Source organism: Rattus norvegicus, chromosome 10 (assembly GCF_036323735.1).
Source record: "Rattus norvegicus strain BN/NHsdMcwi chromosome 10, GRCr8, whole genome shotgun sequence".
Classification (NCBI taxonomy): domain Eukaryota; kingdom Metazoa; phylum Chordata; class Mammalia; order Rodentia; family Muridae; genus Rattus; species Rattus norvegicus.
The window spans coordinates 65559163-65579566 of NC_086028.1; the positions used below are offsets into that span (position 1 = coordinate 65559163).

The 20404-nt window shown below is 41.6% G+C and overlaps 1 protein-coding gene across 4 annotated transcripts in view; it reads left to right on the top strand.

Moving 5' to 3' along the window:
• The first annotated feature begins 9406 nt into the window (after positions 1–9406).
• Atad5 (ATPase family, AAA domain containing 5) overlaps positions 9407–20404 on the top strand; it is a 47811-nt gene continuing 36813 nt past the window's right edge. For 2 of the 4 annotated variants that reach the window (XM_220750.11, XM_039087647.2), the window contains exons 1-4: positions 9408–9877; positions 13886–15780; positions 17620–17716; positions 19199–19360. In XM_220750.11, coding sequence (XP_220750.6) covers positions 9812–9877; positions 13886–15780; positions 17620–17716; positions 19199–19360 — 2220 coding nt within the window. In that variant the 5' untranslated portion in view covers positions 9408–9811. Of the gene's footprint in view, positions 9878–13885; positions 15781–17619; positions 17717–19198; positions 19361–20404 lie in introns of all 4 variants that reach the window. The other 2 variants (XR_010055697.1, XM_006246963.5) reach the window with 2 other exon arrangements.

Here is a 20404-nt window from a genome sequence, read left to right on the forward strand (position 1 = left end):
AAAAAAACAAACAAACAAAAAAAAAACACTGGACAACAAGGCTGTAAAAATAAAATTTTGAACACTGAGTTTTCGATATGGCATAATAACTTTCACATGTCACAACATGGTCTTTGTATCCCCCCCTCCCCCAACTATTCAAAACGGTAAAAGTGATCTGTTGAAAAGCCATACAAAAACTGGTTGGGTTTGAGTCCTTAAAAGAGCCATAAAACCAAGGTGTGTAAATTGTCTTCAGCAGGACCAGACCCAGTTACAGGATTATTCCAGGTTCGTGCAAATGAATCCGTATTAGAGGCCAGATCGCAGAAGTACTGAGCCAGACTATTCTTCCTACATTTGGGTTAAACATAGGGATGTCCCCTGTAATTCAGGTCTTGGGAAGCTCTGGACCTCAGGATAATTCTCTGTTGTAGAGTCTGGGGACAACATGAGTGATAGAAGACTGTCACAAGAGAAAGGGAAAGGAAGAAAAGAGGAAATAAGAGAACACGTAAAAGTAAGGGAAATAGCTGGGCAGTGGTGACAAGCACCACCCCGCCCCCCGCCCCCCCGCCCCCCCCCCCCCCCCCCCCCGAGCTGGGGACTGAACTCAGGGCTTCACAGGCAAGGGCTCTACCACTGAGCTAAATCCCCAACCCGACAAGCACCTTTAATCCCAGCCAGAGAAAGGCGAGTCTTTTGAGTTTGAGGCCAGCCTTGTCTACAAACTGAGTTTCACCATGGCCAAGGCTACACAGAGAAACCTTGTCTTACAAACAAACAAGTAAATAAATAAAATAAGAAAATAAAAGGCGGGGTTGGGGATTTAGCTCAGTGGTAGAGCGCTTGCCTAGCAAGCCCAAGGCCCTGAGTTCGGTCCCCAGCTCCTAAAAAAAAAGAAAAAAAAAAAAAAAAAGAAAAAGAAAATAGAAGGCAGCCCTTTTGAAAGAAAAAGATGGAGAGTGGCCAGGAGAGCTGGTTTTATCCTAAAGATAGCATTGTCTGGTTCCCAGTAAATAGTTGGTATCTGCTAAATGAATTAAGTAGGAAAGAACAAGGCTGTCCCAGATAGGACAAAGTGGAAATGAACAAACTTGAGGACAGGAAGAGAAGGGAACTCTTTAATAAACATAGAGATAAGCGTTGCTGGGAAGATAGAATAAAATACTATATATGAAGATCAAAGAGAAGGAACTAACGAGATGCCTCAGTGGTTAAGAGCATTGGCTGTTCTTCCAGAGGAGCCAGGATAAATTCCCAGCACTGACACGGTAACTCATGACTGTCTATGACGCCAGTCATCCCCCTTTCTGGCTTTTGAGGGTACCGGCACACACATACATGTAGGCAAAATACTCATAAAATAAAAACCATGTTTTAATGATCAAGGGCCAACCAGGCGGTAATGGCACATGCCCCTGATCCCGTCACTTAGAGGCAGGTGGATCATTCCGGTCTAGAGATGGGGGGCGGGGGGAGTGTTACAGGATAGCCAGGGTTATCTATAAAAACCCTGTCTTGAAAGAAAAAAAAAAAGAGCAAGGCCCAGGGCCTCAGAGTTCAAGATGAGTATTGCCTTAGCCAGGCATGTTGACATAAACCTGTAATTCCAGCACTCAGAATGCTGAAATAGCAGGATCAATTGAGGCCAACCTGGGAGATTATATATATATATATATAATATATATATATATTATATATATATATATATATATATATATATATATATCCAGTCTGAATTACCTGCTAAGATCCTCAGACAGCCTCCAGTTATGCTACTAATGTAACTCAGTGAGAGAGGGTTTGCTTAGTGTCTTTTTTTTTTAAAGATTTATTCATTTATTATATATAAGTACACTGTCGCTGTCTTCAGATACACCAGAAGAGGGCATCGGATCTCATTACAGATGGTTGTGAGCCACCATGTGGTTGCTGGGAATTGAACTCAGGACCTCTGGAAGAGCAGTCGGTACTCTTAACCACTGAGCCATCTCTCCAGCCCAAGACTAGCTTAGTGTCTTAGTGTCTTTTTTTTTTTTTTTTTGGTTCTTTTTTTTCGGAGCTGGGGACCGAACCCAGGGCCTTGCGCTTCCTAGGCAAGCGCTCTACCACTGAGCTAAATCCCCAACCCCAGTGTCTTAGTGTCTTAATTCGTGTTCTATTGTGTTAGAGACATCATGACTAAGGCAACTCTTATAAAAGAAAACATTTAACTGAGGGCTTGCTTATACTTTTTTTTTTTTCCGGAGCTGAGGACCGAACCCATGGCCTTGTGCTTGCTAGGCAAGTGCTCTACCACTGAGCTAAATCCCCAACCCTTGCTTATACTTTTAGAGGGCTAGGTAGTCCATGATCATCATGATAGGAAAATGTGGCAGCAGGGGGCCCCCATAGCACTGGAACAGTAGCTGAGAACTCATATCTGGTCCATAAATTGCGGGCAGAGAGTGAGACTGGGCCTGGAGCGAGCTTCTGAAATTTCAATGCCCAACCACTGTGACCCACCTCCTCTAACAAGGCCACACCTTCTAATCCTTCCCAAATAATTCCATTAACTAGGAAGTAAACACTGAAATATATGAGCCTATGGTAGTCATTCTTTTTTTTTTTCTTAAAGATTTATTTATTTATTTTATGCATATGAGTACACTGTAGCTGTCTTCAGATACACCAGAAGAGGGCATCAGATCTTATTACAGATGGTTGTGAGCCACCATGTGGTTGCTGGGATTTGAACTCAGTACCTCTGGAAGAGCAGTCAGTGCTCTTAACCACTGAGCCATCTCTCCAGCCCTGTGGTAGCCATTCTTATACAATCTACCACACTTAGTATGTCCAAGGGTCTAGGTTCACTATCTAGCACCAGCAAATACAAACACAGAAGGGCATGGGGGAGGCATGTGCAGCCATTTATAAACCAATATTTTAAGAAATAAATGATAACCAGGACATGGATCCATTTTATCTAACTTAAGGTAATGAAGAGCTTGGTATACAGTAAATTCTCAAAAATGTTTATTCAGTAAAATGAATATTTATGATAGATGAAGAGTAGGGTAAATAAGAAAAAAAACCTATGGCATTAATATAATTATGATAATTATCAAGAGGCTTGAATTAGGATGGTGGCCACTAGTGAGATTTGACAGTTAAAAATAAGGGAAAATCAGGGTTGGGGATTTAGCTTAGTGGTAGAGCGCTTGCTTAGCAAGCGCAAGGCTCTGGGTTCAGTCCCCAGCTCCGAAAAAAAAAAAAGTAAAAAAAAAAAAAAAAAAAAAAAAAAAAAAAGAAGGGAAAATTTAATCAAAAGGTCCAAGAAAATAGTAGGCCTGTGGCAATAAACTTGGTAAAAACCAGGGCTACTTAAATGTTTGTGTTTGGAATTTTTTCTCTATGTCTTATAACCTTGGCTAACCCAGCACTTAATATGTAGACCAGGCTGGTCTTGAACTTCAGGAAGTCTTCCTGCCACTGCCTCTTGAGGTTACAGGTGTGAGTTGCCATCTGCCCAACATTGTTTTATTTTCTTCCTTTCTTCCTTTTCTTCTTTTAATTTCTTTAAGAATTTATTTTATGCGCACTGGTGTTTTATCTGCAATCACATCTGTGTGAAGGTGTCAGATTCTCCCAGAACTGTAGTCACAGACACCTGTGAACTGACATGTGGTTGCTGGGAATTGAACCGCAATCTTCTCTGGAAGAGCAGCCAGTACCCTTAACCACTAAGCCATCTCTCCAGCCCCTATTTTCGTAATATAGGGATGGAAGGCAAAAATTTGTATGTAGAATATCCTCACTACATACCCACACAGAAAGAAAGAAGGAAAGAAAGAAAGAGAGAAAGAAAGAAAGAAAGAAAGAAAGAAAGAAAGAAAGAAAGAAAGGAAAGAAAGGAAGGAAGGTGAAAAAAAGGCAACTGAATGAAATCTTGAAAAACTCCTCTACACAGGCATGAGATTAGAGAATGCTTTGCTATTTGAACTTTAAAATTTTATTTTACATTTATTTATCTGTTTGTTTTGTATTTATGTGTGTATGTATGCATTCTGTGTATACATATCATGTGTGGAAATCAGAGGAAAACTTGCAGAAGTCAGTTTTTCTCTTTCCACCATGTGAGTCCAAGGGTCCAAGGAACTGAATCCAGGCTATCAGTCTTGTCAGCAAGCACACTTACCCACTCTTGGGCCCTGCTTTTGTTTGTTTGTTTGTGAGGCAGAGTCTCTCTGTCTATCTGTTGTCTCTTTTTTCTCTCTTCCTCCCTCCTTTTCTTCTTCCCTCCATAATAACATTGGCTGTCCTGCAACTCACTATGTAGACCAGAGTGGCCATGCTTTCAGAGATTGCCCTGTGTCCGCAGAGTCTAAAGGTATGCGCCACCACGCCTGGCAGGCCCTGCTATATTATTATTACCCTACAGAGTAAATTTTTAAAGAGTGAATTGTCTTGTGGCTAGAGGGACAAGAGAGGAAGAGTGTCCAGGAGCTGCAAGAGCAGATGCCAGCTAGCCATGGAACAGGGCACAGATTAGGAGTAGCCAGAGGAAGGGATGGAATTAGCCTTCCCCAAGTAAGTGGGACAACCAAAGGATTATAAAGAGTGGGGACTTTGACAAGAGAAAGAGCACTGTAAGTTTTAGTATCTCAGAGCACAGGAACAGTTTGGTGACAGTACTTGCCTAGGATGTGCAAGGCCCTCTGTTTGGTTTGACATGTCCCCACCCTAGCACTGCACAAAAAAAAAAAAAAAAAAAAAAAAAAAAAGAAAGAAAGAAAAGAAAAAAAGAAAAAAAAGAAAAACAGGAACTTCAGAGTTGGCTCAGCAGTTCAAAGTGCATACTGCTCTTGCAGAGGAACTGGGTTTGTTTCCCAGTGCCCATGTAGGGTGGCTCCCAACCCCCTTGTTACTGGCAGAGGAATCTGATGCCCCTGACCTTCTCAGACATTTGCATATATCACACACAGACACACACTCCCACACATAATTAAGAATAACAGCCTGATTGATGGTGGTGCATGCCTTTCATCGCCGCATTCAGGAAGTAAGTGGATCTCCGTGAGTTCGAGGCCAGCCTGGCCTACAGAGTGAGTTCCAGGACAGCCAGGGCTACCTGGAGAAACCCTGTTTTGAGCACCCACCCCCCCAAAAGAATTGTAACAAAAAAAGTCTTTTAAAGAATTTAAATAGGGGTTGGGGATTTAGCTCAGTGGTAGAACGCTTGCCTAGCAAGCTCAAGGCCCTGGGTTCGGTCCCCAGCTCCCCCCCCCCCAAAAAAAAAAAAAAAGAAAAGAAAAAAAAAAGAATTTAAATAGCTGGTCATGGTGGCACACACCTTTAATTCCCACACTCAGGAGTCAGAGGCAGGGGGATGTATACTGATCTACAGAGCAACTTTCAGGACAGCCAGGGCTACAAAGACCTTGCCACAAAAAAACCAAAAACAAACAGAAAGCCAACCACTGAAAGTAAACATCTCTAAGCTTTAGCTTCTCCTTTAAACTGATCATCAGGAAAGAAAATATCAAGGTGCTTACTTGTAAAGGCTGGATTATATGGCTGTGCAAAAGCACACACAGCACACACTCATATACAGAATATTTAAAGAGCAACTGGGGGGCTGGAGAGATGGCTCAGTGGTTAAGGGCACTGAGAGCTCTTCCAGAAGTCCTGAGTTCAATTCCCAGCAACTACAACCATCTGTAATGAGATCTTATGTCCTCTTCTGGTATGTTTGAAGACAGCTACGGTGTATTCATATATAATAAATAAATAAATAAATTTTAAAAAAGCAACTGGGAACAAAAACAGTAAGGGCCCTCTGCTTGCTTTCACAGTCCAGCCGTGACAGCACATACCTAAGTGGAAATGTGTAACCTAATGCATCAGGTACAATGGAAGCTCAGAAACCTTAAATTTAAACCACAGGATTTTGACCAAGGCAAAGTAGACGTACAGAGGTTTCCTTAGAGAAAGTAACCCCAAAGCTAGATCTTGTGCTCCTTTTGGGGTTGGCTGTCTGTCTTTTTCTTCTTTTCTTTCCAAAAATCTGTTAAATAATAGTAAAGTAACTTAATGTTAGAATAAGGAACAGGAGAAACACTGGCAAATGAAGGGGCACAAAAGACTACCAGCGGGGCCTGGAAATGGTTGGAAATTGGGAGGTAGATGAAAGAGGTGTAAGTGCCCGTGTCAACAGAAGGAAGCTGCAGCTTAATCTGCAGCGAGGAACCACTGGGCTAACTACCATCTGAAGATGCCTGAGGAATTCAGGTTAGAAGAGCCCAGATATAATGTTTTGTTTGTGTTTTGCTTGTGTTTTTGTTTTGAGATAGGGTTTCAAGTAGCCCAGGCTAGCTTTAAACATACTGTGCAGTGAAGAATAATCTTGAACTTCTGAACTTTCATCTCTACTTCCTAAGTGCTATGATTACAGGTGTATGCCAGTATATCCAGTTAACTCCAGACAAATGTGTTTATATATGTGTGTGTGTGTGTGTGTGTGTGTGTGTGTGTATATACACATATATATATGTATATATATGTATATATATAGGCATATAGGCATCTTTTTCCTGCATGCACGTTTGCGCACCCCACTCATGCAGTGCCTATGGAAGTCAGAAAAGAGCATCAGAACTCTTAGGCCTGGAGTTACCCATGGTTGTGAGTAGCCATGAACCTGCCTGGACTCAGGGTTTCTCAGTTAGGCTGGAGGCCAGGCACCATTGTCCTCCTGTCTCTGCTGGTCTCAGAGTTGGCATTCCAGCCATACACACAATGCCCAGGTCGTTCCATAGGTGCCAGGATGGAAACTCCAGTTTTCATGATTGTGCCTCAAGCTCTCTGAGCCACTGTGACGCTTCTCCACAACAGTGACAGTTTACTTATTTGCTCTTATTCTTATTTCTCTTTTTTTCTTTTTTTAAAATTTATTTTATTTATTATATGTAAGTACGCTGTAGCTGTCTTCAGACACACCAGAAGAGGGCATCAGATCCCATTACAGATGGTTGTGAGCCACCACGTGGTTGCTGGGAATTGAACTCAGGACCTCTGGAAGAGCAGTCGGAGCGCTTAACCACTGAGCCATCTCTCTAGCCCTTTATTTCTCTTTAAATTATGTGTATAGTTGTGTGTGTGTGTGTGTGTGTGTGTGTGTGTGTGTGTGTGTGTGTGTGTGTGTGTGTGAATACCTGTGAAATTCAGAACCGGGCACCAGATCTCCCGGAGCTGGAATTAAGGGTTGTTTTAAGCTACCTGACTTAGGTGCTGGCAACCAAACTTAGGTTGTCTGCAGGAGCAGTGTGCACTCTTTTACTCCTTTTCTTTTCTTTTCTTTTTTTCTTTTCTTTTTTCTTTTTTCTTTTTTTTTTTGGAGCTGGGGACCGAACCCAGGGCCTTGTGCTTGCTAGGCAAGCGCTTTACCACTGAGCTAAATCCCAAACCCCGCAGTGTGCACTCTTATCCACTGGCTGAGTCATCTCTCCGGGAGCCCCTTACTTGTTTCTTGGCTTTTGTTTGTTTTCCTTTATTTTGTTTTAATATATTTGTTTGTTTATGTACATGAGTGTTCTGTCTTCAGACACAACAGAAGAGGGCTTCAGATTCCATTACAGATGGTTGTGAGCCACCATGTGGTTGCTGGGATTTGAACTCAGGACCTCTGGAAGAGTAGCCAGGGCTCTTAACCGCTGAGCCATCTCTCCCGTCTCTGTTTTTGTTTTTAAAGATTATTTGTTTTTATCTTATATAGGTGAATGTTTTAGCTGCATATATGTCTCTTCGCTGTGTGTTTGCCTGGTGCCACAGAGACCAGAAGAAAGTGATGGATCTCTCAGAGCTGGAGATGTGGACAATTGTGTGCCACCATGTGGGTGCTGCTAAAAGAACCTGGGTCCTCTAAAAGGAGCCAGAGCTCTTAACTGCTCAGCCATCTCTGTAACCCCCTGCCCCATGCTTGGCTTTTTATTTAGTTTTACTTTTTGGGAGTGCTCAGGATTGATTCCATCCCCTCATCAACAGTAGGTACTCTACCTCCTTGTCCCTCATTTCTTTTTATTCTTGAGAAGGATCCATTGTATGGTTATGCCGTAGCGTGTTTATTAGCCTATCTGGTAAAAGGAAAGGTACTATCATAGATGGTGTTATGGAGCACTTAAGTCTTTAACCACTGTAGCAGGCTTTTACAAGTACTGTTTATAATGGCTAAATTGTGGGCTGGGAATATAGCTCAGTAGTACAGCACATGTCTTCCACATCTGAGGGCTGAGAGATGACTCAGCTCTAAAGGGCCTTGTTGCTCTTGCAGAAGACCTCGGTTTGTTTTCCAACACCTACAATGGTAGCTCATAACTGCCTGGAACTCCAGGGAATTCAATGTCTTCTCCACAATTATCGGCACACACATGGTATATATACACATACATGTAGGCAAAACACTCATTCGCATAAAATGAAATAAATATTTTCAAAAATTAAAAAATATTAATATAGTGTGAGTTCCAGGACTACATAGAGGAACCCTGTCTCGAAACAACAACAACAACAAAACAACAAACCCACAAAAAATGTATTTGTGTATGTGATATGTATAATATGTTCCTGTGTGTTAGTGAAGGTGTACATACATGCAGTGTATAGAGGTCAGCATGAGGTGTTTTTCGACTACCTCTTTTTATCCTTTTTTAGGTTTTTCTAGATAGGGTTTTTCTGTGTAGCCCTGACTGCCCTGGAATTCTCTCTGTATACCAGGCTAGTCTCGAACTCCGAGATCTGCCTGTCTCCTCTGGTAACTCCAGAGTGCTGGAATTAATGGAGTGAATGTGCCACTGTTGCCTGGCTCCTCTAGCTCTTTTTAACTTCTTCTTTTTTTTTTTTTCCGGAGCTGAGGCCCGAACCCAGGGCCTTGAGCTTGCTAGGCAAGCGTTCCACCACTGAGCTAAATCCCCAACCCCTCTTTTTAACTTCTATCTATCTATCTATCTATCTATCTATCTATCTATCTATCTATCCATCCATCCATCCATCCATCCATCCATCCATCTATCTATCTATCTATCTATCTATCTATCTATCTATCTATCTAATCATCTATCTATAAGACAGAGTCTCTTGGCTGAAGTGGAACTTTCTGTGTAGGCTGGCCTCAAACTTAGAGATATATGCTTCTTCATCCCCAATTCACAAACACTTCCTGGCTTCAAAAACATAATTTAAGAATGGCTAAAGTCTAAGTTTTAGTTGGGCCACCAAATGATTAGGTAACCTTAGACAAAACACGTTTTCAATTGTCAAACTGTAACATCGAAATGCGAATCCCTAAAATTCAACTAGATTTCTAAGCTAGAACTGGTGCTATAGCGCGCAGATTCGCCAAAAGAAGTAGTTTGGCCTTCGCGGCTCACCGTCTGCGCAGCCTCCAATAGCGGTCGTAGGCTCCGCCCCTTGCGTGCCGGACGGCGCGAAAACCCAATTGACAAGAACTCCCGCCGAAGCCCCACTGTTTGACCTGCGTTCGGTGTGCGGCTTCCAGTGCGGCCTGGGGCTCGAGCTCTTAGCCTGGAGCATCAGGCTGGGGAGGCATTGTGTATTGTCCGGCCGCCTCCTTGGGGCCTGTGCCCGGGCTTTCCCGACATCTCTGTCTGAGCCTGGCTCGACCACCCTGGGCCCAACCTCACACTCGGCTCCGGCCGGTGGTCTCTAAGAGACCCGAAACGGGCTCCGCGGTTCGCAGCCAGCTCCCACTGGACTTGCCGCCCCTATGGCCTCCAGCCAGGTTGAGCCGGACCGCTGGAGGTCCTAGGAGCTCGGGTTCTAGGTGGCAGGGATCATGGTGGGGGTCCTGACCATGGCGGCGGCTGCAGCACCCCCTCCTGTTAAGGACTGCGAGATTGAGGTATCTGTCAAGTTCCTTTCTGCCCGTGTTTGGGAATTGTGGTATGGGGCTGGCGGGAGTCCTTGCTTCTGGGACGAGAAAGGAGGAACACGATGACCTACAGTTAAAATTGTATGTGGGATAGTTGCCTCGGTGTGACTTTTAAAGCTCTTTCAAAAGCGTTGGAATTTTAAGATATTTTCGGGCTCGCTGTTAAGTCAGAATTTGAAAAATCACAGTTCCCAGGTCCTGAAACGTTCGTTTGGAATAGCATGTCACCAAGGATTTCAGGGCCACTTTCTTTGTTCGTGATGATGTCGGGTTACAGAACGGCGAAAAAGATGAAGCTTTAAGTTCAGCTATTCCCTACAAATATAAATATACCTGTCCTAGGAATTCCATTTAGAATGTCACTTAATGGAATCAAGTAAGAAACTTATGACAGTTTCTTGTGACTGCAGAACTTAATGTAATGTGGTTAAGAGTCTCTGTGGCATGTTAGGTGTTCAGTATTTACCACGTTTTAGAGAATACTCAAAACTAGGACAGTGCTTAAGGTAGGAAGCCCTGGGATTCTGAGAAAGAAAGAAAAACACACTAAGCAACCATAACGATATTCTATGCCATTTAGAAGTAATTTTTAGGATCTTAAAGTACATCCCTGACCTACTTTTTCTCCTGTCACCATTACAGGCTTGTGCCTCTTCATAGCTGCTATGGTTTATACACTATAGCTCGGGCTAGCATTTGATGTGTTCTGGTGCCCTTAAAGTGAGTTAAGATGTGTATTCACTTACATTCTGACTTTTAAAGATTCGTTTATTTATATGAGTACACTGTAGCCGTCTTCAGACACACCAGAAGAGGGCAACAGATCTCATTACAGATGGTTGTGAGCCACCATGTGGTTGCTAGGAATTGAACCCAGGACCTCTGGAAGAGCAGTCAGTGCTCTTAACCTCTGAGCCATCTCTCCAGCTCAGATTCTGATAATTTTTATAATCAAGTAACTTTTTTCAACTACAGAATACTTACATTATTTACTGTGTAGCACGGCCAGGCTGATCTCAAATTCATCATCTACCTACCTTAGCTTGCTTGTTCTGGGATCACAGGCATGCATCATTCACACCTAGTTGATCAAGATATATATATATGTATATCTTATATGTATACATATATATGTGTGTATACATATGTGTATATATGTATATATACATATATATAATCTTTATTAACTTGAGTATATATTTTTTTAAAAAAGTAATTTGCTTAAGATTTCCATACCAGTAGATGTCGGCTGGTACTTGAACTTAGATCCTACATGAGTGTCTGTCGTGTGGTGCCTCTGATACCGTCTCAAAGCTTTATAGATGATAATAATTCATTTTAATTCACTTATTATTTCAACATATTTAATTTTAACCTCATTTGTCTAAATGGTCTGTTTGTCCCACTATCCTTTCTTACCCCTGCCCGTTATTTTGAGTGTTATTTTTACCCCTTACAAATTCTTTTTACCCCATAAAATTATTTTGTTACATTTAATTTATTGTGTGTGCAGGGGTCAGCATATGTATGAAGATCAGAGGACAACTTGTGGGATGAGAAGGCCAGTGAATCTCTTAATTTGAGGCCAACCTGGTCTACGGAGAGTTCCAGGACAGCTGGGGCTACACAGAGAAACTGTCTCAAAGAACAAAACAACAACAACAAAAACCCCAAAAACCAATAATTCAATATATGAGCCTATGGGAGCCATTCTTATTCGAACCACCACCACAACATATTTGCTTAATTTAGTGAATTTCTAGACCAGGTTTACAGGTCTTTATAAGTATATTATTTAGACTTGTTTGAGCTCTCATCCTGTAATCCAGGAGTACAACCTAGGTTCATTGTAGTCCTCCTGCCTCACCTTCCAGGGTACCAGGACTATAGAAATGAGTCACCATGCCCGCCTTTGTTTATACTTAAGCCTACAGTACACATAGAAATGAAATGAGAAATAATGTCCTTCTAAGAACCGGCTTAGAAATTCTAATCTGGTAAATTCAGAACAGTAAGATATTTTCTTAGTGTAGTAGCAAGGCTGATTCATACCATTTACACATAGTCAAGAAAACAAATGTAGACCACAGGAAATAAGGCAAGTTAATTTTCCCTGTGCTACCCCACATGTTTCACAATTCATATCACCTGTAAACCCATTAAACCTTTGTAAGATACATGTACAATCAAAAATGGGAGGGGTTGGGGATTTAGCTCAGTGGTAGCAAGCGCAAGGCCCTGGGTTCGGTCCCCAGCTCTGAAGAAAAAAGAAAAAAGAAAAAAAAAATGGGATCACTGTTGTTAGTGAACCAGCAGCTCGATGAGCCCTAGTCAGATTCAGTATTCACCAGTTTTGCTCTAGAGCCACAGAGAACAGCATTGAATGTATGTGTTGATCCATATTATGACATGAGGGTTTTGGGGCTTTCTTCATTTTCCCCCAAATAGTATATCATGTAGCCCGGCCTCAAACTCACTAAGTTCACCTTGACCTTCTGATCCTCCTAAGGCTATCTCCTCAGTGCTGGGACTGCAGGTGTCCACCATGCCTGGTGGGCATCAAATCTGGGGTTGTGTACATGCCTAGGCAGTTATTCTCCCCAACCTTAGTTACTACGATGAAGAGGACGTTTGTTTTTGATAGTATCTCCTGGGGTTCATGATTTCCTATTTTGAGCCTTATGCTCTCTCCTAGCAGCCAGTGTCTTGCTGAGTATCATCAGCTATACTTGGGCTCATGATAATCTCTGCTTAACATGACTGAGTGCAAGTATCATTGCTGACTGAAAGTGATTAACATAAACATGACTATCCTTAGTGTCATAACCACCTTGATTCTGTGAGGGTGATGGCTAGTGCAGGAGGTAGGCAGTGGATTATGGTAAAAATTAAAATGGTAGACTCGTGGCAAATGTTCTTTGATTATCTTTTTACCATGAGTTCTAGTAGAATAATATTTTAGCATCCAGGGCTTCTTAAGTAAATTACTATTTCTTAGAGATACTTAGAATGATATGTATATTTTTAACCAAAAAAGTAAAGCAGAAGGGGTTGTTGGTAGGTTCCCTACCTTGCATTAGCTTCCACATACTTTTATGTATTATGGCGTCTGTGAGGTATATGGTGCACTTTTAAGGTTGTGAATACAGGTAAACCTTTAGTCTCACCATTTGGGAGGCAGATCTCCAAGTTTGAGGACAGCCTGGTCTATATAGTGAATTTCAGGACAGCCAGATATACATAGAAGGGTTCTGTCTCAAAAGTATAGAAATAAATGAAATAAATAAAGTAAAATAAAATAGAAGACAGTAGGAATTTATGTTTTCTTGTGAGTTTAGCTTTGTTCGAATATAAGCTTTTTTTTTTTTTCTTTTTTTCGGAGCTGGGGACCGAACCCAGGGCCTTGTGCTTGCTAGGCAAGCGCTCTACCGCTGAGCTAAATCCCCAACCCCCCCCCTTTTTTTTTTTAAAGCCAGAGACTCACTATATTTACTGGCCTAGAGCTTGCTATGTAGACCAGGCTGGCCTCGAATTCCTAGACATCTGTAAAAGTAGCCCTCTCTGCTAGGAGATAGCTTAGTGGGCAAGAATACTTCATGTACAAGTTTAATGACCTGAGTTAAAATCCCTAGCAAAGGTCAGGTATGGCTTTTATCCCTGGGATTGTGGGGAAGCAAAACCAGGAGGGTTGCTGAGACCTGCTGGCCACCAGCCTAGCTCCAGGTGTAATTAGGGACTTGTCTTAAGGGAATAAGGCTGAAGTGACATTACAGGATACCTGACATTCTCTGCCAGCCTCTGCATGCATCCTCACATACATGTATGCTGGAGTGTATCACACACACCTCACATGTATACACAACGTAGCCTTCTGTAGTTTTTCTACCCAGTTTAAACTGTTAAATCTGTGTTTACAGCTCATATTTCATATTGTTTTACTTGAAATAAATTGTGGCTTTTTCCCCCTTAAATTGCTAGCCATGCAGAAAGCGGAGAAAAGATGATGACAGCTCTTCCTGCGAAACAATTACCAAATATTTATCACCAATAGGGAAGACTGAAGACAAGGTTTTCTCTCCATCGAAACCCAATAATATTCTACATTATTTTAGAAAGACCTCACCCACAACTGAGAAGCTACAATCTACAAAGGAGTGCAAGTTAAAGCCATCTCCCCCATTGCTTGTTGGCAACAGCAAAGACTGTAAGATACCATTGGAAGTGTTCTCAAATAGAGAATCTAAGAAGAAAAGAAAGAGAGTTAGTTTATCCCATCAACTGAATGATGTCAAAATTGAGAATGAGTCTCCAGTTGAAATTAGTAATGATGATAGTAAGGAGGACTGTGGTTTAAGTGATTTTGTGGAAAACAGTACTTCTGTTTTCCTTTACAAGAAACATGTGGAAGCTCTTGCAGAAAGTATTCAAGAAGACAGCAGAAACCAGTCAAATACTATGACCTCCAAAAAAAACTCTAAGAAAGTAAATCCTAAACAAGGCACCACAAAAAATGATGGAAAGACATTGAGGAAAAGGAAGCATAGCCAGGGGACGGACCAGTCTGAAAGTGTACTCGTAGCAGATGAAATAAGTCTGCCAGGGGAAGGTGGCAAAGACAGCAGGCTGACTAAAGCTTCCCTAACTGATGAAAACAGGACTGCACATCATGTAGACTCCAGGGCTCATGCGACTAAAATAGCTGATTTAAACGAGAGCACAATTACTGTTTCCTATGAGGAATTTTTAAAAAGTCACAAGACAGCTAAAGTGGAAGACATACCTGACCTGGCAGGACCAGCCTGCGTTCCTTCGGGGCCCAGCGAGGCTATCAAAAGTGGTTCTGAAGGTGAACCAGAAAGCTGTGAACCATCTCCACACCTACACCTTAAGACAGTTACTGTTCTTGCACAAGTTCATCCTACTCCCCCTAAAAAGAAAAGGAAAATACCCCCAATCTTCTTGAAACAGAAACAGCTTGAGCTGGAGAATAGTTTCTCTGATCCAGAAAATGAGCAGACAGTTCAGAAAAGGAAATCTAATGTTGTGGTCCAGGAGGGCCAATTGGAACTGGCTGTGCTGGAAGCTTGGAGCTCTGAGGCTTCAGTACCAAAGTGCAGCATGGAAGAAAGACAGCAGTTCATGAGAGCATTCAGGCAGCCACCGTCGGAAACGCTCAGAAATGGACTCAAGAAACCTTTGGAGAAGCAGAAAGATCCAAGTGAAAAATCTGTCAATGAAGGAGATAGCAATTCTGAAAAAATCATAGAAAATCCTAATATTCAAAGAGTTTCAAATCAAGACTGTTCACAGGCACACGCTGATAGAGGAGGTTTTCCTAAGGAGAAAAGTAAAAGGCCAAATAAAAAGGGTAAGAAAACTCGGACCACCGCAGCTGGAAACAGAGAAGAAAACATGCAAAAGGAAAAAACAGCCTTTTCCTTAAAAGATAATCAAGATCAAAATACCCTACGGAGGAGTGTAAGACAGAAATCAGAAGTTTTCAAAAGCAGTGCATTACTCAACAGTGAAAATCTTGTTTCTGAGGATACGGCACGTGACTCTGTAAAACCGTCTCTGTGTGACAGAAATAAATCAAGAAGAGGCAGCACACCAACCAGGGATATGGTCACACACGGCAAAGCTGAGCCTGGAAGCGGGCTGGTGAATGTCTCCACACCCAAACCAACCAGGAGATCTCTGAGAGGTAGCAGTACACCTACCACGGTCACCCTGGGAGGTACTGAGTCTGAGGATGCCCAGGACACTGATCCAGTGAAGGCTTCCACTCCAAAAGCAGCCAGAATATCAGAAAAGCCCAGCCTGTATACAGCAGAATTAATAATAATATCCTCTGATTCCGAGAGCCCCATTAGGTAAAATTTTGTTTTCTCAAGTTGGAGCATTCTACATGTATTATTAATTGGGAAGGAAAATTCTTCAAGCACTGCAGAGTTCATTTATTTTCTAGAATACAATTTATTTGTAAATAATTTTTTATGTGTATACAGCTCTGAGGATTGGCTCTCATAGGTTAGGCAAATGGTCTATCACTGAACCACATCCATATCCTCTTTTCATTTTGAGGCAAAGTTCATAGGTTACTGAGAGTGGTTCTGATTTTCCACCAGACCTTAAACACATTATCCCTCTCTGTACTCTTCCCAAGTAGCTGGGATGACAGACCTGAGCTACCAAACCTGGCTTTTGTTTTGAGATAGGGTTGTACTCTGTAGCCCAGGCTGGCCTAGAACTCACTATGTAGCATAGAATGTTTTCAAACTTATAGCAATCGTTCTGCTCCAGCTTCCTGAGTGCTGGGATATCTTGTGTGAGTCATTGCACACAACTTTAATGTCTATTCAGACATGTTCTTGCTATATACAAAATTAGTCTAGGACTCAAATCCTCTTCCAAGTGCTGGGATTCCTGGTGTGTATCACCACAATATAGCTAATTTAAAGTCCATTTCAGAAGATTTGCAGATAGATTTCAGTTGAATTCTAAACTCTTATTTGTCATAATTGATAATCCTTGGAGAAATAGTCCTCAGGTATGAATTCATCAAATATGATATTAAAAATAAATCCTAACATTTTTTATTACTGTTTTGAAGCAGGGTGTCTCTGTGTACCTCTGGCTGTCCTGGAACTCTCTGTCCAACTCAAATTGATCCCATGCCTTTGCGGTCAGGGTGCTGGAATTAAAGACAAGCACCAGCACAGCCAGCTGAGTGTTACTCCTTAGGTAAACTGACCAGTAGACGAGGAGTTCTGGCGCACTGGCCTTGCCTAATGTTACAGCGATTGGGGACAAGTTTTAATATTCTTCAAGGTGTATTATTCTCTTTTTATTTCTGTTTTTGCTATGCTGAGTGGGGCTAATACTAGGCAGGCTCATTTTCTTCTCTTTGCTTTTCTCTCTCCTTTCTCTGTCCCTTTCATTCTCCTTTCTTTCCTCCATCCCTCTTTGTTTTTTTGAGACAGGGTCTCTCTTGGATGGTCTGGAACTTGCTATAGAGCTAAGGCTGGCCTTGAATTCATTAGTGACCTTTTGTCTGGTTCCTAAATGCTTGAATTGTGAGTGTGTGTCACCACACCTGGTAAGGCTATTGTTTTTGCTTGCTAACAAGCAAGATTTTATTGAAAAGTAAGCTCTCTACAGCAGAGAGGGCTCCTCAAAATGTGTTGATTAGGTTTACTATTTTTAAAGATCTATTTATTTATTATATACACAGTGTTCTGCATATATATATATGCATGTCAGAAGAGGGCATCAGTTCTCATTATATATGGTTGTGGGTCACCATGTGGTTGCTGGGACCTGAACTCAGGACCTCTGGAAGAGCCGACAGCCAGGTTTACTAGTTTTTTTCAGAGCTGGGGACCGAACCCAGGGCCTTGCACTTGCTAGGCAAGCGCTCTACCACTGAGCCAAATCCCCAACCCTGGTTTACTAGTTTTAAATGAAATAATAAATGGTAAACCTTGGGGCTGCAATGTAACTTGGCAGTAGTAGAATGGTTGCTTAGTATGTACAGGACCCTGTGCTCCATCCCTAGTACTAGAAATAATAAAATTTAGCTTACTGTTGAATCAAAACGAAGAGAATTGTTTTTGCAGTTTGTTTAAATTGCAATAACAACTGGTTTATTTTTATATTTAAGATTCTTGTACATTATTATGAAAATGTTTATAAATGTCATTTTTTTCCAGAATGAAATTCACTAGAATTAGCACTCCAAAAAAATCCAAGAAAAGTTCTAAGAAATCTGAAAGAACTAAGGAAGAGCTCACTTCTCAGAAGAACAAGGTAATAAGAGTGCTGGAGTCCTGAAGGCGATACTGTTCTCTTAAAGGACTGGCAGTAGTTACTGGAAGTCTTGTCATAGAAGAGTCCCATGTGTCCTAAGTCCATTAATTGGGACCTATGCCATTTATTCCCTGTTCCTCTTAGAAGAGCTGCCAGTGTTCTTAACTACCGAGCCTTCTCTCCAGCCCCTTCCTATACGTTCTTTATCCTTTATGAGACAGGGTCTCACTATGCAGACAGATGAGACTGGCTTCAAACTCACAGAGATCTACTTGCCTCTGGCTCCTGAGAACTGGGCTTATAGGTGTGTGCTACCACACGCAGCCCCCAGCTTTATTCTTAACTCTTTCTTTCTTGTCATGTCTTCGTCCTTTCTATAAAGGCAATGTACATGTACTATATATTTATGTTATATAAATGAGAGCCTTATACTTTACCTAAATTTGTTGGCTAAAATAAAAGACTAGACTGCCATCAAGGTGGTAGGAAAACAATACCAATTCTAGTGTAAATTATAGATCTTCTTTTGAGTTTTTTGTTTTGTTAATCTGTGTATTATGTGTTTGCATGTATGTATAGTACTCACGTGCATTCATAGCAGTATGCAACAACACACTGAGGTATTGGTCTTTGCCTTCTATTTTATTTCTTGTAAGATATTTCATTTGCACTGCATGGTCTAGGCTAGCCAGCTTGTGAATCATTCCATATCACCGTAAGAACACTGGGATTACAGTTTGCTATCTAGCAGCTATCACGCCTGGCTTTACATAAGTTCTTGGATGGACTATTTCCTTTTTGTTGTTGCTTGGTTTTTGGTTTTTTGTTGTTGTTGTTGTTTGTTTGTTTGTTTGTTTGTTTGTTTGTTTTTTGTGACAGGGTCACACTATGTAGACCAGGCTATCTTCAAACTCACAGATATCCACCTGCCTCTGCCTCCCAGTGCTGGGATTAATGGCATGGGCCACTGTGCCCAGCTGGTTCTGGGGCTTTGTTTTATTCATTCATTTATAGGTATTGATTGATTGTTTTTTCGAGACAGGGTTTCTCTGTGTAGCCTTAGATGTCCTGGAACTCACTCTGTAGATCAGGTTGTCTTTGAACTCACAGAGATTGCCTCTGCCCCTGCCTTTCTGCCTTTCTTCCTCTCTGTTGCCTCTGCCTCTCTGCTTCTGCCTCAAGTTGGGACTAACAGTGTAGCCACCATGGCCTAGCCAGTTCTGGGGTTTTAAACTTAGATTCTCACACAGAACCATCCTGGGCATTTTATAAACATTCAGATACACTTATAGGGACAATTAGGCAAAGTAATTATCACTGAATCTGCATTTGGGTTCCCTGGTAAGATCTGAATGATCTTTTCTTGGTTGACTATTAATGTGATATAAATAATACTTTTCTATTATATATTTCTATTTTCTGCTGTTATTAAATATGAAGTTCTTGCTGTGATCTCAATTAATATTCCAAATTTTTGCCTAGGCAAACAATACTTCAAAAAAGATATCAAAAGCAAAACAACTGATTGAGAGAGCAAAAGCATTCCAGGTCAGTGGATCCAAGGCTGAAGAAACCGTGGTGCCCTTGAGGCGGTCCTCTCGGCACCAGACTCGTCTTGAAAGAGAGAAATCACCAGAAACAGATGTAAGTATTCAGATGTCTACCGATCCAGTTGCTAGTTTTTCTTGTTAAAAGGAGTGGGAAAAGGAAACCTTTAGAAAGGCATAAGGTCACATGTGACAGCCTGTGGACGTGGACGTGGTAGACATTCTGCTTCAAGAGCATTTGGCTTTCAGGATATAGTGAGTCTCGGGTCCTTCAAGGTATCTTGTAAACTGAAGCTATTCTCACTCGTCAGGCAGTTCTTTACCATAGGCACACGGAATCATTTCTTCCCAGATGGCTCACTTTTCACTTTATTATCAGACTTTGAAATTAACATTCCAACTATTGTCCTCTACTTAACTTTTACTATCCTGTTAAAAGTTACAACCTCTTATATTTAAAATTAGTTTTATTGAGATATAATTCACATGCTGTACAGTTGGCCATGTAAGTGTACAATTCAAAACCTAAGGCATTGTGCTGCATATCTAGATCTTACTTAGCACTAGGAAGGTAAAGGGATTAGAAATTCAAGTGATTCTCAGGCTATGTGATAGGTTCATACACAGCATGGTCTACATGATACCTTGTCTTTAAAAAATATGCAGTTCAGTGTCTTTGAATATATTCAGAGTTGTACTTCTATAGCGAATTTTAGAAAAGTCTCTCATTTTTGAAAAATCGTCTTGTAGCCCAGGGTCCCTCAGATTCCCCATCCTTTCGCCTCAGCTGGGATTGTGAGTATGTGCCACACGCCAGTTTGGAACATTACTGTCATCTCCACAGAAGACACCTTTCTTCTTGCTGTCGCTTCCGCATCCTCCCATCTCACTGTGAGGATTGCTTATCTGTGTTCTATTTCTACAGATTTGCCTGTTCTGGACAGTTCATAAAATGTTGTGTGATGTAATGTGGAAGACGGTTACCACACAGCTACAAGCCCACCCTTCCCAGAGATCCGTTACCCTTTTCAGTGGGTCCATGCTTTACTCAACATCTACTCTTTAGGAGCCACTTCAGACATCCGGACAGCCGAGGCAGCATTGACAGTGCTTGCCTTCAAACATCCTTTTCTTGCTCAAT